The 16087-nt window shown below is 40.6% G+C and overlaps 1 protein-coding gene across 2 annotated transcripts in view; it reads left to right on the top strand.

Annotated features, from left to right (window-relative positions):
- Window positions 1-16087, top strand: part of rpap1 (RNA polymerase II associated protein 1) — a 130080-nt gene that overhangs the window by 75941 nt on the left and 38052 nt on the right. For both annotated transcript variants that reach the window (XM_069917153.1, XM_069917152.1), the window contains exons 13-17: window positions 4712-4846; window positions 6061-6240; window positions 7934-8091; window positions 8304-8486; window positions 14036-14234. In XM_069917153.1, coding sequence (XP_069773254.1) covers window positions 4712-4846; window positions 6061-6240; window positions 7934-8091; window positions 8304-8486; window positions 14036-14234 — 855 coding nt within the window. The remainder of the gene's footprint in view (window positions 1-4711; window positions 4847-6060; window positions 6241-7933; window positions 8092-8303; window positions 8487-14035; window positions 14235-16087) is intronic.

The following is a 16087-nucleotide window of genomic DNA, read 5'->3' as shown; positions in this document are numbered from 1 at the left end:
CATGTTATAAAATCTTTAATAAAGTTTAAAAAAAACCTACGACCCAAGGATCTCGCTGCCACATCCCAGCTTGCTTGGCCACGGCACACGAAGCATGGGTGTAAGGGGTGGGGCCAGTACTGCGCACACTGCACTCCACCTAAAAGCTCCTTTGCTCAGGCCCGAGGACAGGCCCACGTCCTCCCCCTCCACGTCCTCCCCTCAAAAGGTGCTCACAAACTCAAGCTAGCATGCTGGAACATCAGAACCATGCTAGACAAGGCTGACAGCCACCGACCTGAACGTCGGTCTGCCCTCATCACACATGAACTCCTCAGACTTGACATCGACATAGCAGCTCTAAGTGAAATCCGCCTTGCAGATGTAGGCATCCTCCAAGAACGTGGCGCGGGCTACACACTCTACTGGTCTGGCAAGCCTATGGATGAATGTCGCCTATCTGGTGTAGGCTTCATGGTCAAGAACTCCATTGCCTCCAAACTCGAAAACCTCCCGACAGGCCACTTGGACCGGATCATGTCCATGCGACTCCCCCTTCAAAACAAGCGTCGCATCACCCTCATCAGTGTCTATGCTCCAACCCTCCAGGCGGAACCAGCTGAAAAGGACAAGTTCTTCACTGATCTGCGCAACCTCATTCAACGCACCCCTACAGCCGACAAGGTTATCATCCTTGGCGACTTCAACGCTCGCGTTGGCAAAGACTCAGAAACCTGGCCAGGAATCCTGGGCAAGCATGGTGCCGGCAATTGCAACGACAACAGGCACCTCCTGTTGGAGCTCTGCGCAGAACAGCGGCTTGTCATTGCAAACACCCTTTTTCAGCAGAGGGACAGCCTGATGACTACCTGGATGCATCCCCGATCCAAACACTGGCATCTCCTGGACTACGTCCTGGTGCGAGAAAGAGACAAACGAGATGTGCTCCACACCAGGGTCATGCCCAGCGCGGAAAATGTCTTAATATCTGGGCGTACGGAGAGCTTACATCTCATTCTTCGAAGAATTATGGAAGAGATGCAAGCTCGAGATACTTTGAATTCAACTTAATTCTTATTAATTCATCTTAATCATCTTAATTTTGGCTTATATCTGTTTAAAGTGGAATATCATTATATTATATAGTATGCTTCGTTTATTCATCATTTTGAAAATTTCAATGTGATGTGAAAAATTTATCTGTTTTATCATTGAATTAAAGTTACTTACAGCTGCAACTACAAAATTTGATATATTGGATTAAAAAGATAGTAATCGGAATATCGTCATTCATGTTTGCTTGAAGATTACACGTTTTGAAATTGGGAAATATTAGAACTTGGAAAGTGCTGTCTGTATTGGCAACCTCCAACCAGACAGTGTTAATACAGACTTATCCAAATTCCATTAACCTCCTACTCTGGTCTCACTTTTCCTCATCTCTCTGTCTCCTTTCTTTTCGCTCCCCATCCCCTGCCCTTCCCTTCTTCTATTAGAGATCTATCCTTCTTTGTCCTCTCCAATGATCACTTCTGAGCTTTTTTTCTCTTCTACTCTCCCATTGCTATGCGCCTATTATCTCTTACATGTTAGCCTGTGCTCCTTCCCCTTCCTCCCTCCTCTCCTCTGACTTCCTCCCTCTCTCCCAACTTCCTCCCTCCTCTCCTCCTCTACCCTTCCCCCATCTCTTTATAGTTTATCATTCCCAAGGTAGGACTCAGACCTGAAACATTGATTGTTTTTTTTTTACTTTCTAAAGATGCTAAATGACCTGTTGTGTAATACAGCAAAGTGAGAATGAACAGATCATTGGTTATAATAATATTTGCTGAGGGATGCATTTTGGCTTTGGACTCTTGAGCATACTTCAGGGTACTCCACATGGTTCTGTGCATGTTAATTCAATCTTTGCCTAATCAGGCTGGGTATGCTTCAGCAGGAAGTGATTGTTTTTCTTCCCTGAAACATATATTGCAAAGTAATTTCAAGATTATATGAATGATGCCAATCCATTTGGAAGTGAACTCTTTAATTTCCTCCAAATCAAGGTCAAGGTTTTGTTGATTTTTGGACTGAGTCAAAGGAGTTCCTGGGTTTATGTTGTTAAACAGGATAGCCTGCAGCTGCTGGGGTGGGGTGCAATTCTCAAATGTGCTGGAGAAACACAGCAGCTCATGCAACATCTTTGGAAGTAAAGACTTTTTTTTTGCTGTATTAGTAGACTTTGTATGTAGGATTAATATGTTAAACAATAAAAATATTTTAAAAAGTAAGTAGAGGGTAATCAATGTTTCAGGCCTAAGCTCTTTGCTGGAATGAGCAAAAAGTAGACAGGCACCTGAATAAAATGGATGGGAGAGAGGAAGGGACATGATCCTGGGCTAACAGGTAAGATGACACAGGTGGGTGCAGGTGGGAGGATGGAAGAGAAGAAAAGATGAGAAGTGTAAGGGAAGATGAAGCTGCTGTAATATATAATTAAAGTCCTGGTGTTAAGTATGTTTGCTTGCCCAGGGTGAAAAGAACGAAGATCTGGAGGCATCGTAAGTTGATGAGTGAAATGAAAAGTCCTCTCTTTTTGCTTCTGCTCGATGGATGATGGGTGTACAAGAGATCAATCATTCAAAATGCTTCCACATTGACAAATTGCTCTCTTACATAGACCATATCATACTGACTAACAACTAAAGCACGAGAAATTAGTGGAACCCACGGTCCATTCTGTCATCAAGTTCTATGGCTTTTGTGTGAAAGGAAAGGGCGAGAAAAATTGGACAAACTTCAGCTGATATCTTTCTTGTGTTAATAAATGTCTGATCTTCCCTTCCAACTCTGGGAGACTGTAAGAAAATCCCAGCTGGGCACTTGATGGAACATGGTTACAGGATTAGAATAACTAGTTTAAGTCTGTTTAGCCATTCAGTAAGATCATCGATGAAATCTGTTTCCAAACTTCATGTTCTCCTCTTGAAAACATTAAGTCAGATTCATTGGACATGCCATCCTACTAACAAAGTTAGATTCTGTATAGTTAATTGACAACTTTAAGATGTTCAGTCTTTTCTATCTTTAGTGATAGAATCCAACAGCTCAATGAATGTCCATTCTCCATGAACTAATTCAGCTCATGAAGACATTGAATGTGACTTGTTCCCTTATTGGCTCCTGATAGAAATTATTGTATCTACATATGAAATGTCTTTGTCTGGTCCCATGTAATACTTTCTCTCTGTCTGTCTCTCTTTTCAGAATTTCACAGTAATGCTTGGTCATGTTTTCCTTTCCATCCATCTTTCTTCCATTTGTTTATTTAAATTTTATGTTCACAATCGTATGTACAACCTTCCCCCAAACACCTTGTCTCTCTAGATTCCTTCTCTATTTATGATTCTATTTTGTTCTGGAGTCAACTTCATAATGCCTGAGTGCAGCCAGAGATGTTCATGCCTCTGGTCATACCAATACACTGCATGTTGTCCCAGAGCTACCTCTTTGCACGAGGCAGTTAACTTTCTGCTTTTCTCCATTTTCATGATGTGGTTTCCTCAGCCCTTATCCTATACAACTTGATGTACTGGGAGAACTTAATACATTATGGACTGGGGAAAACCCCGGCCAGCGTCCTCCAGTCACTGCTGGAGAGGCTGTGGCTGGGGTTTCCACACACAGTCATACTACAAGGAAGGCAACCAGAATGAAGGAAGGAACAGAAGATCCTTTGGTTATGCAGAAGAAGCAGGAATCTGTTGAGCCAAAATCTCTTCCAATTGAAAAGATTTTTGTGAATCTTGAATCTAAATTATCTTATACAATGCAGGGAGTATCCAAGATTATGACTGAACTTGGTACTAGGTTTAATACTCTGGTGAAAATACACACAAATACCACAATAACCACCTGTAATCCTCCAAGGATCTCCTAACCTTTTGATTGTCATTATGACTTTGCCTTCAGATGCAAGAAATCCAAGCCAGTGAGTTCCATTCCTCTCCCATGCCATTTCTCTTCAATGCTCCTTAAAACTAGATCTTCGATCATGTCCAAATAATTTCTCTTTTGACTCAATGAAAAATATTAGCCAGTTGTGCATGGACTGAGGCATTTCAGAAGGGTAAAGTTTGCTATATAAATGAAAGTTGTTAAATCTGGACCTTCCAGAGGTTTCTTTGCCCATTCTATGACTGAAGCCTTACATATTCATTACAGATGCTTTGGTTCCATAACTTGCTTTTAGGAAGAAGACAATCTCCCAGCTGGACAAGCCTGTGATATGTGAGCTAGTCCAGCATGTCTCTCAAGATCAACATTTCAAGCTGGCTGAGACCAAACAATGGAAGCAAAACTACTGAGTTGTAAGATTGTGTCCATTGTCCTATTTGGAATGAAGACTGGAAGAGCATTCGGCTCTTTGAGCTTGATAATCTGTCTCAGCTCCAGTTGTCCAGCCTGGTTCCATCACCTTTAAATCCTTTGTCTAATCAATAAACATCAGTCTCACTGTTAAAGTTCTCATTTAACAGCCAACCTCGAGAGCTGCATAGATGAGAGGGCTCCTAGCCTTTTTGGGAACAAATGGTTCTTGACATCTATGAAAGTGCTGGCTGGAAACTTAAAATGACATTGTCTTGTAGTGGGCTCACCCACAAGGTGAGATAGGATAGAAAGAGGGAAACCGTCAGCTCCTTTGATCGTGCTGTGCTTAATTGCCTGTGGTATGTCCCCATCACTGCAGGGCTTGCTGAAGATGAAAATACTTCACCGTCTCCGTTACATCCTTGAAGTTGTCCGACCTGGTCCCTCTGTTGTCCTTGATATTTTGGAGATCTTAATTCGAATAGCAAGACATTCCTCTGAGGCTTGTAATCAGGTAATTATATTACTGACAGTAGTCATGAGAGTTTATTGTAAGTTTAAAGTACAGATTCACTGAAATTCTTTATATTATCTGATGTTAACAATTGTGCTCACATCTATTAAAGATAACGACGCCATCATATTCTGTGTTTCATACCCTTGGGTTATTCCAGGATTCTCTCCAGTCAGTGAAGTACTAAGTCACCACTGTGATGTAGGAATTGCAACAGCCGCTTGTGTAAGGCTCTGCAAACAGCACCGTAATGCAAAATAATGAGATATCCATTTCAGGGATGTTGGATGCAGGTTAAATATTTCTCAGGATTCTGGGAAAGAACTTTCCTTGCTCTTCAAATAGTAATGTGGGATATTTTGCATCCATCTCTAAGTCCCACCTGGAGCCTCCATTTAAAATTCAGTAAAACAACAGCAATTCTCTGCTGTTTCATCAACAGCAGTGGAGGTTGAAGCTACAATCTTTGGCAGAGAAGAGAGTGCTATGAGATTTGCACTTGAACTAGGAGGAGCTGGCATGCCTTTTGTTTGTGGCAGAGAAAAGGTTTGAAGGATCTCCTGGAAGTTTGTGTGTGCTGGGAGAGAAAATAGTGGCAAAAAAAATGATGTGCATGAGGAGAGACCATTGTGGGTGCAGCCCAAGAATGCTCTTGTTAATTAAAATTGTTTGGGTTGGGGGGGGGCGGGGAGGAACAATAAATAAACTAGCTTGAGGTAGAACATGAAGGGAGAATGGTCTCAAAATTAGTCTCTGACTTCATTTGTGATTGTTGAATAGAATGCTCTTTCTTAACGAACTGAGATTTCTGTGAAATAGTTGATTAGTCAAGTGCCACCAGTGATAGTTACTCAAGCTATGCACATTTTTCCTTTCCAGGTATGTACTTGATTGTTGAATGTCGCAATTGATTTACTTCCAGTAATCTTTTTCAGATTTTCATGATCTATTGAATTAAAAGAATCTAGTCAATAAAGCCCCCTGGTTTTCCCAATGATCTTGAATCTGTATTTACTTGACTAATTTTCTGGGTTTCTTTCTGTTAATCCATGGTCCCAGTTCACAAAGGTTGCTTTGGCAAGATATTTGAATACCCTGGTGACAGCCATATGTACTTAACAGTGCTTTATGTCTTACAGCTTGAGTGAGTGAAACTCTGAATCTGAAAGTAGTATAATAATTGCAGGATAACATCTTCTGTCTCTCTCACTCAGATTCTTGGGTGCCCAAGGCTAATGGAGACAATTGTCTCAGAATTCCTTCCATCCACCTGGAAGATTCAGACTCTGAGAAAGGCTGAACCAATGACCAGTAGCTATGGTGTACCATTGGCTGCTGCCATGAAATTGACTCGTATACTGGCATCTGCCGGAAGGAATATGTCAGCTATTTTGGTAACTATCCTCCAAGCTTGTTCCATTCTTCATTTGACAGACTTTATGACTGTAAATAAGGCAAATGAGTGTACAATGCACTTTAAGAGATGTTTGCTATTATTGTGTTGGGTATGCCTTTGTTAGTCTGTGCTGGTATTTTACTCCAGCTGGTCCAATCTTTTCGGTTCATCTTCTGTTCTCTTTAATATTCATCGATCTCAAGTGACGTGCTTTTTCATGGAGATATAAATAGATGTTGCTTCATCCAGGTGGTAGTGAATTCCACCTTGTTATTACAGTATAAAAATAAATTCTAATCCATTGTGATTGTCTTCAATTTATCCTTTCATAATTTCTACAGCCGACGGTCAATATTTCCTTTACTTATGGGAGAACAAGCAACACCAAAACAGATTGTTAGCCCCTGCTTGTGTATGCACTTCATAAGATCTACTGTCAACCAATCCTAACTTTACTTCCAAACCTTCACTATATACTTGTGTAGCTTCCTCATAATTGCATCTATGAAGGTCACTCACCCTCTCCTGTAATTTTCTGTTCCACTATTCTTGTTTGTAGAAGTGTCTTGTGAATTCTTTACTTGATTTATCAGGGACAATCCTTAGTTCTGGTAAACTCACAAGTGGAAACAGCTCTATGCTTACTGTACAAAATAATCTTTAAGTTCCAGGGGAATATTCAATCTTTCCTAACTGTTATGGGTTTGGTAATTATTCTTCTGAACCTTCGTTAAACCTTCTTTTGTATAAAGGTTTATATTTGGCCAAACACTGGCACTTGGGACCAGCCCAAGTAGACAACATGACCAGCATGCATGAAATGGGCAGAAGTGTCTCTTTGTGTGTAAAGCCATGACTCTCATGCCTCTTCAGCCTTTCCCATTAACTGTGCCCAGTACTCTCTGGCCTAACCAAGCTTCTGTAGAAGTTTGACATGATTGCATTTCTGCTCCTCTAGGAGTGAAATCCCATTGAGGTTTTTGTATCTTTCGTCACTTTTCAAAGAGAAAAGATTTGTAGTCGTCTCTTCGAATTAAATACCCCTTTATTACATTTGCTGAATCTATTTTGTATCTTTTGCCCAGTTTTACATTAAGAGGTGCATGCAATACTCCAGTTTAATTTGCATTCCTGACTTTTGAAGTCAAAAATCAAGGACTCGTTTTGGGTTTTATTTTCTTTTCCACTTAGCTTTACTACACTTATCTGTACATCAATTTTTCTTCTGTCCCTCTGCACCAAATTAGCAAGCACTGTCAAGACCATGCCCCATATGTTTCCAGACCAAGAAGCTTCCTTTTATCCCATTTAATTTTTTTTTGCCCTTTGGCTTTCTTTCCATTGGTGTGGCTTTGTTTCTCTGATATGTATTATCCTTTCAAACTCTTTTTGTGCACAAGTTTTAAAGTGTGTTCTGAATTTGTGCATTATTTTCCCATTGGAATCCCTGCTTAAGAAGACTATTGTGATAGTGTGTCATTCACAACCATGGTTACAAGAAGAAAAAAGTGTGGTCATCTTACTTGTATTACGCAGGAGAGGTAGTTTCACTTTGTCTGTTCCAAGTATGGGATTTGGTCATGAGCAGTTTAAGATGCACCTAACATGTTTTACTGTTGGGTTATGGTAATTCACAAATGATTAGATTCGCAAAATAACATGTCTGGTTTGTGGTTCTTTTTTTTAAACAGTTAAATAAATTCTGTATGAAGGAACGAATTGGGAGGTTCGTGCTACAAGATCCTTGTGACCTGCCTTTGGAGCAACAGGAAGCCTACGTATTAAGCATTGAGGCCTTGCGGTTATGGACTGTTGCAGCCAACTACGGACAGGCATGTGATGTGTACAAGTGAGTGTGCAGTAAAGAGTAGGAGGCAAGATCACACAAGACACATTTATCTGGGATGTTCTGAATATGGGTGTGTAATGGGGAATGAGCAATGGGTATGATTACATGGTAAAGTAGATGAGGAATATTTGAAAAACAATGTAATTCAAAGTTTATGAATTTGCATTCAGTAAGATCCCTTGATTGCTAATTGCTTCTTTTACTGTCTCCAGGGACTTCTATCCTGCACTGATGAATATTCTGCAGACCCTGCCGAATCTAGTGAGCCAGCCAAAAAATGAGGATTCACTGTTTGATTATTCCTTACAAAGAGCCAAGACATTGGTGTGCCTCCTGATCAACGTCACTAACAGTGTAGGGTGTGCTTTTGAACTGCAAGCACAGTTCACCTTCAGGTAACTTTTTGTTTCTCCCTTTTGACCTCGAATGCCAAGATCAAACTCTACACTCTCAACTTAGAGTGTTGTGCATTCACCATTCAGTCATCTCTGATGGTTTTATTTAAATCAACTGTATGTCTGCAATTAATTTGAAAACCCATCCGTGTCTTTAAAGATTCTCAAGGTGAAGTTGCTGAGAAGCCCAGAATCAAATAGAGTAAATTGCAATGTGGGATGCTCCTTCCATGTCTGCTTCCCTAGTTTCTCATCGTTTATCTTCTGGTGGCTGCTTTGTACTATACATGCTTCATTTTTGTATATCATCAGATACTCTCCAAAGCATTATGCATCTTTCATTACTTCAAGAGAAATATACAATACATTTAGCCACAAAGAAAAATGGGTAATGATCAGATTATTTAGTGATATAAATCAAAAAAAAGCTGGAAATACACAGTAGGTAAGGCAGTATCTGTGGAGGGAAAAGCCATATGACATTTTAGGTCCATGATGTTGTATCAGATGAATTGGTTAAAGGATACAATTTGATAAGGCTTCAGGAAATTCCATAGTTCTTTGCATAATGACCTGGGATCTTCCATTCTCCTTGCAGTGGTATCCCAGTCTCAACTATTGTAGCTGCTTCATCAGTGACCTTTCTTCCAGCATAAGGTCTCAAATGAGAAGCCTTGCTGATGCTTGAACAATGTATAATCCTATTTGCACCTCCTCCATCCTTTGTGGAGCAGATAGAAACATTGTTTAATGTATCAGCAGAAAAACAAATCTCTCTGAACCATGAGGGAGACCAGTAACCTAACTGACTTTGGAGCAGAATGAGCAGGCCCTCATCTTTGTAAGAGCACAGTCGCAACAGAAATGGTTGAAGCTCAAGCTCCTACTGAATTGGATCTGATGACCTTCATGCTATTTCATTTCCCCCATCCAGACATATACTTCCGGTAACTATAACCAATTCCCACTGTTTGATCCTACCAATTCTCATTGGACAAAGGAAGAGGAAAACCATGTATCTAAGTTGCCAATGACCCTAATGCCCAGGAAACATGCGAGAGCAAAAAAATTAAGAACGGGAGCTGACATTAGTAGGTAGAATGTGGTGGTTGAAGATTTATATGGGCAAGAAAGAAGCCATTGATTTTAGTTCAAAGAAACTCAAGTCAAACAATGTTGAGAATATAAGAGTTATAGAAGAATTTTGATTTCCATGAATAGCAGTTATTTCAAATGGCAAAGAGGAACAGAAGATTAATTAAAAAGCTGGTGGTAGGCCAGCCTCTCTTTCCAAAGTGTTGGAGATTGCTTTTTGCTTTGCTGAACTCTGGTTGGATGTGAATTCTGTATTCTAATTTGAGCAGCCTTGAGGATGTGTTGCAGGATGTCATTGATGAAAGAGTGAAATTCTGACCACAAGCTTCAATAGATGAGTGTTAAACAGGAAAGTCTGCAGACACTGTGACTGTAGTGAAATTACACTTCGATAGAATAAAGGTTTGATAACACGGAACTTTTTTCTTTGTGGGAATGTTCAGAACAAATGAGAAGTCAAAGTCAGCGTAAGATGAAAATCTAGTTAAGTAGGTCTATAAAGATAGATGGCAGATGGTGTATAACATGGAAATGTGAAATGATCCACTTTGGTGAGGAATTTGAAGATCATATAAATAGTGTCAGATGAATCAATGCTACTGCTGCTCAGCGATAAGTGTATATGCTCCAATTATGTTCTAGAAGATAAGACTCAAAGCATGGAATTCACCCACAAACCCTGAGAGGTTAAGGCTGTTTTAAGGTTTTAACATTTATTGATTGAATGCTCGATACGGTTAAGTAGTGTCGTTGAGAGGGGAACACTTGATAAGAGCACTGAGAGATTAAGGAAGTAAACTTATGATTGATTAAAATTTCTATGGTCAAGGAGGAAGCACAAACTCCTCACAGCCCGAGAGACCTGGATTCAGTCCTGATCTTGAGGGCACCTTGTGAGAGCTTTGCATGTTCTTGTCATTTTCCTCTGGGTGATCTGTTTCCCCCTTGCACCTCAAAGTGTACATTAATTGCCACTGTAAATCGTCCTGAGTGTTTTAGAATTTTGGGTGAGGAGCTGATGGGATTAACTGCAGAAAAATGGGTTAAGGGAGGATTAATGTAAAAATGAATATGTGATGGATGTCTTGGAGGTGATGGGTTGAACAATCTGTTTCCATGTTTTACATCTCTGCCTGAAGCAAGTTCAGACATGCTGTGGTTATCTACCAGCTTTTTATCCAATTTTCTGATGAGCAGTACTGCCTTCGCCTCACTTCCATTGTGCAAGGACTCATGCATGCGCCCATGCATGCCTTTGGCAAGTTTGGCAAATTGGGTTTAATATTGGCTTTTTACAGGAGTCTGAAAGTGACGGTGGATGGCTGTTTTTGTGATTGGAAAATTGGGGCCAGCAGTATACTATGAAGATTGCTGTTGGGGACCCTCTTGTTTAAATACACATTAATGTAGGGGTAATTTGTAAATTTTCAGATGACATAAAAATTGGTGGTGGGGTTGATAGTTGATATTGATCAGTTGGCATGTTGGGCTGGACTAATGGAATTTAATCCCAATTAGTATGGCATTTTGGCCAGCATGCCGTGAATTTTGGGAGCATTGAGGGACAAAGGGGTCCTCGTATGTAAATTCAAAGATCCCTGAACTTGGCAGCATAGATAGTGTTCTGTGAAGAGGTATATGGTGTCCTTACCTTCATTTGGGCATGAGAACATGGGCGATCTTGGTACAACTGGGGGATGCTGGGATATTAAGCAAACAATGAGAAGCTGGCCAGGCTGTATCCATGGAGAGAAATGAATGGTCAATCTTTTGGGTGGGACTCATCTTAAATCTGAAAAGGGTGTCGTAAAAGGCTCCTGATCTGAAACATTGTCCATTGCTCCCCATGAATGCCCCTGACCTGCTGAGTCCCTCCAGATACTCAGTTTGCTCGAGGACTTGGTATGTTCTCATAGAAACACTGATGAGACCACAGCTGTAATGTTGTGTGAAGTTCTGGTCACCACACTATAGTTAGGCTGTGGCTGCACTGGAAAGGATGTGGAGGAGATTTACCAGGATGCTTCAGTTATGGGGGGAGACAAGATAAGATGGGTTTGCTTTCTTTCCTTGGGGCTGTGGGGCACATGATAGAGACATGCAAAGTTATGAGAGAAGGGCAATAGTAAAACCTTCTCTCTATGGTAGACTGCACAGAACCAGAAGGTATAGTTTTAAATGAGGGACCAGCAGTTTGAAGGGAGCTGAGTAAGAGCCTTTGCATGAGGACATCATTACAATCTGGAATGCTTGGAGGCAGGTACTCTGAGAGTTAAGAAGTAATTAGATGAGCATTTGCAAGACTCAGCAACGGACCAGGTGTTGGTAAAGGGGATTTGTGTTGATAAGTACCTGATGGTCAGCATAGTTTCTGTGCTGTATGACTGTTTTGCCTAACGAGTGATAGAATGAAGAATTTGCTGATAGTGGCATTTTAGTGGAAGGTCTTTAAAAATCTGATATAAGTGAGAGGAAGGTCATTTGGAGCCAAGGCACAAATCTGTTGGATAAATACTGTCAATTCTGTTTAATTTCCAAAAGCCTCTCTTTCAGTATGCCTTTTATCGTTCCCTTTACTTCTGCTGCAAGTTGCTGAAATCTTTCTCGACCAATGAAACATCCTGTGACTTTGGTCGTGCCGCACACAGCGTGCTGCGATGGTATCATGATCAGAACTGGTGCCTAATCTTGTATCATTTTCATGCCGCAGTATAATGTAATGCTCCTGGACAGCTTGGGTCCACTGTTTATGATTATGTCAGGTCTCGGACCAACATGAGAATGATTGCAGGCTGATGCTGAGAGACTGGAGTGCAGTGTGGAGGAGGGGCCGCTCATTCAGAATTGGTGTCTGTTGCTAGGAAACTGTTATATACAAAAGCAAAGGCTGATATTTATTTCCCTCAGTAAAACTGTTCTGAATTAATGTTTTGTGGTTTTGATAGCTTTCATTCAAAACTGATGGCCTTTCAGTCGCTGATTGCCATCTTGATGTGCACTCCATTTTATTCCATGGAAATTTAGGAGGCTCAAAGGTACTGATTAAATGTCAGTAATGGGATTGCTATTGTGGCAGAGAACATATTCATCAATCACATGAGATCAGAATTGAATCTCGGCACTGGGCTTTGGTGACTTGCATTGGAGTAATACCCTTGTGCCTTCTCAGCTTGTCACCAGACTGTTGCCATGGTTATCACAGCTGCGTATTCTCATGAGGAGAGACTTCTTGTAATTTAGAATCCACTGGAAGATTCACACTGGCTGCAGTACTTCGTTGCACTCTTGTCTACCACATAGTAGATGACAGGTTCAATCCGAGTCACGAGACTTCAGCAAAAAATTCTCCAGGCTACCAACCCTAGTGCAGGAAATTGAGAGGTTGTTACACTGTTGGAGATGTTGTCTTTTTGGATAATTGAAAACTCTCAGATGAATGTAAAAATTGTCATGTTGGTATTTTGAAGAAATGGAGTGGCATCCTTTGGAGCATCTTGGTCAATGTGTTTTGATTAAAAAGTAGGAAATGCTGAAAATACACAGCATGTTAGACAGCATCCATGGAGAGAGGGCTAAGTGCTAAAGTTAACTTACTCTGCACAGAAACTGCCACAACTGTGAGTATTTCCAGCATTTTCCGATTTTGTCTGATATTTCTAGCCACTTTGTAATTTTGCTTTTGTGTTCTTTGATTGTGGTCGTTATTTTAACAGAGACATACTGTGCACCTTGCAGTTCTTTACTCTGGAGGGTTGTCAAGTCTCAATCATGGCCTATTTAAAGTGATAAGTTTTTGAATAGTCAGGAATTAGGACAGAAGAAGAGATGAGACCTAGAGCAGATCAGCCTGGTGGGGTAGGCTTGATGATCTGAATGGCCCCCTCCTGCTTTCTCACATTTTCTCTGATTGGCTGTTGCATTACCTGCATGTCATCAATAATCATGCTTTCAAAATATTTTGTTCACTACAAGTGCTCTGGTGTGTCTGGAGGTGGAAAGGTGAAAGATTTTGATCAGCTGAATAAGGAGGAATTTTTTTTATTGGTGGATGGAAAGTATCCTTATATAAAACAATTGGTAAGAGAATCAAAACGCCAATGAAGATTTTTTTTTGTCACGAGTTATGCTCCGGGATTCACAGGCTGAAATGAAGCTGGAATCAGTGCAGATGTTGCAATAACATGCAGGAAGGGCCCAAGAGAAGAGTATGATGTTGTTGGGAAAGGACAGGGAGGTGTAGGACTAATTGGATAATTGGTTCAAGGGTATACATTGATACAATGGGCCAAATGGCCACTGACTGTGCTGTGTGATTCCATGTTTCTGTATCTTTTCATCCCAATTGCTGGTGTAATTGGAAAGGGTTTTGAGTTGCAGGTGCAAAATAACATGAACCACATTTTTCTTTTGCTTAATGTACTCGGATGGTTAGTAACTTCTCTCATGTCATTTAGTGCGGAAGACAAAGAGGGACATATTCCTCCTCCTCCATTAGACTGGAGCCACGTGGCAGGTATCAAGCCATTCCTGGAGGGCTGTGTCAGAAGAAACTTGAAGGGAATCAGCTGTCCAGTGACTTGGAGAACCGCAAGACAGCTAACTACAACATACATCGTCTACCTGGCAACCTACTACCGCAAACTTGTTCAACAGGTACAAACTAATGCCTTTTTTTGCACTTCTGCAATTGTTACCTCTTGTTAAATAACTCATCCCCTTCAACCCACTGAATCTAATTGCACTAATCCTGGACTGATCCCATTTCATTCCCATTTAATTCCTCACTGGTTTCTATTAACTCCCCTCAGATTTTACAGTTTGCAGAGGCCAAATGACCTGCCAACTCTCATGTCTTTGGGAAGTGGAACCACATGGTCACATACATTTCTGTCACTGATTTTCACTATTGATTTCATGGAGGATGAAATAATCTGCTTATTGTGTTATTGTTAAATTTTATTAGTCACGTAGTCCATAGGGTTCTTCTGTGAGCAAACTAGCAGGTGCCTTTAATGTTCATACAGCTGGGTGTAAAAAAAAATTAAAAAATACCCACAATTTGGAGTGTGTGGAAATGTAATGAAAAGATAAATAAACACCAAGCTTGATAGCACTGTTATGGGGCTCATTCAGGAGCCTGATGGCTTTGGAGAAAAAACTATTTTAACCCTGTTGGTATGCACATTTTCACATTCTAAAGCTTTCTCCCCCGTGAGAGAAGAGACTGTGTCTGTGGTGTGATGGGTCCTTCAGTATGATGGCTACCTTTCCGAGACGTGGGAGATGTAGATGTAGTCCATGAAGGGGATGGAAGTTTGTATCATGTCTGAGCTGCATTCACTGCCTCCAATCTTGAGCAGAGCAGTTCCTACACCCTGCTGTGATGCATCCAGCAAGTATGCTTCCGATGATGCACCTTTAGGCATTGTTGAGGAATATGCTGAACTTCCTTATTCTTCTTAGAAAATAGAGACATTCTTGACTGTTGGATTAACGTGCCTGTTTCTGGTCAGGTCATTGGAGATATTTATTCATAAGAACTTGAAGCTATCTGCACTTTCCACCTCAGTGCCATTAATGTGGACAGAGATATGGACTCTACTCTCCTAAAGGCCATGGTCATCACCTTCGTCTTATTGACATCAGGAGAGGGATTGTTATCTTGGCTTCATGCCACTTGACTTTCACTCTCTTTCCTGTATTTTCTGATTATCCCATCAGGAATTGTAATTCAGAATTTGTATCGCACCAGGGCCGTTGGAGAATTTGAATCTGTATCTGTGAAAGTGCCCATGTATGGGATTGTTGTAACACCTCACTTGCTTCATGGATGACTGCTGGGTGAGAAAAACTGCTGTCAATAGCCATTCAGAACCTGTTCCATGCTACCCTGGTTTGATTGTTTCCCCTCTCAAGATTGTTAAGAATGGTTTTTATAAAGGAGATCTAATTCCCTGAAGAATATTCATTTGAATCTGGTTTTTCAATAACACTGCATTTGAAATGTCTTCGTTCAGAGTCAATGTGTGTACTTTCAGATCCCACAAAGAGCAATGAGATAAATTACCTATTTGGTCTCGGAATAGTCAGTCACTTGATGAATATAGGCCATGACACTTAAATAAATTTTTAGCACTCTCTTTAATCCTGTCTGCATGGGCATGTCAGTCCTTGGGTTAATGTCATTTGAAAGATGGCACATCTATGTTGTCGAGCTCTCATGATGGATTGGGAATGTCCATTGAAATTAGGTGCTCAAGTTTTGAAAATGGACCTTGATTCTAAATGAGGGAAGAATACTTGTTCAACTAATTTCACTGGACATCAAATTTTATTAAAAGGTTTTCTTCCTGAAAATCATCAGGGATTATGATGGACAATTTCAAGATTAACACAAAGATAATTTCAGATTTTCTGCAACACATACGAAGTTGGAGAAACATTAAATTAACTTCTATTGAATTAAACATGTTTAATTGCAAAATGATGCTGAGCCAAGCTCTCAG

Source organism: Narcine bancroftii, chromosome 2 (assembly GCF_036971445.1).
Source record: "Narcine bancroftii isolate sNarBan1 chromosome 2, sNarBan1.hap1, whole genome shotgun sequence".
Lineage (NCBI taxonomy): Eukaryota > Metazoa > Chordata > Chondrichthyes > Torpediniformes > Narcinidae > Narcine > Narcine bancroftii.
Note: the sequence above shows the minus strand (reverse complement) of the source record. Positions and strands in the feature narration are given on the sequence as shown.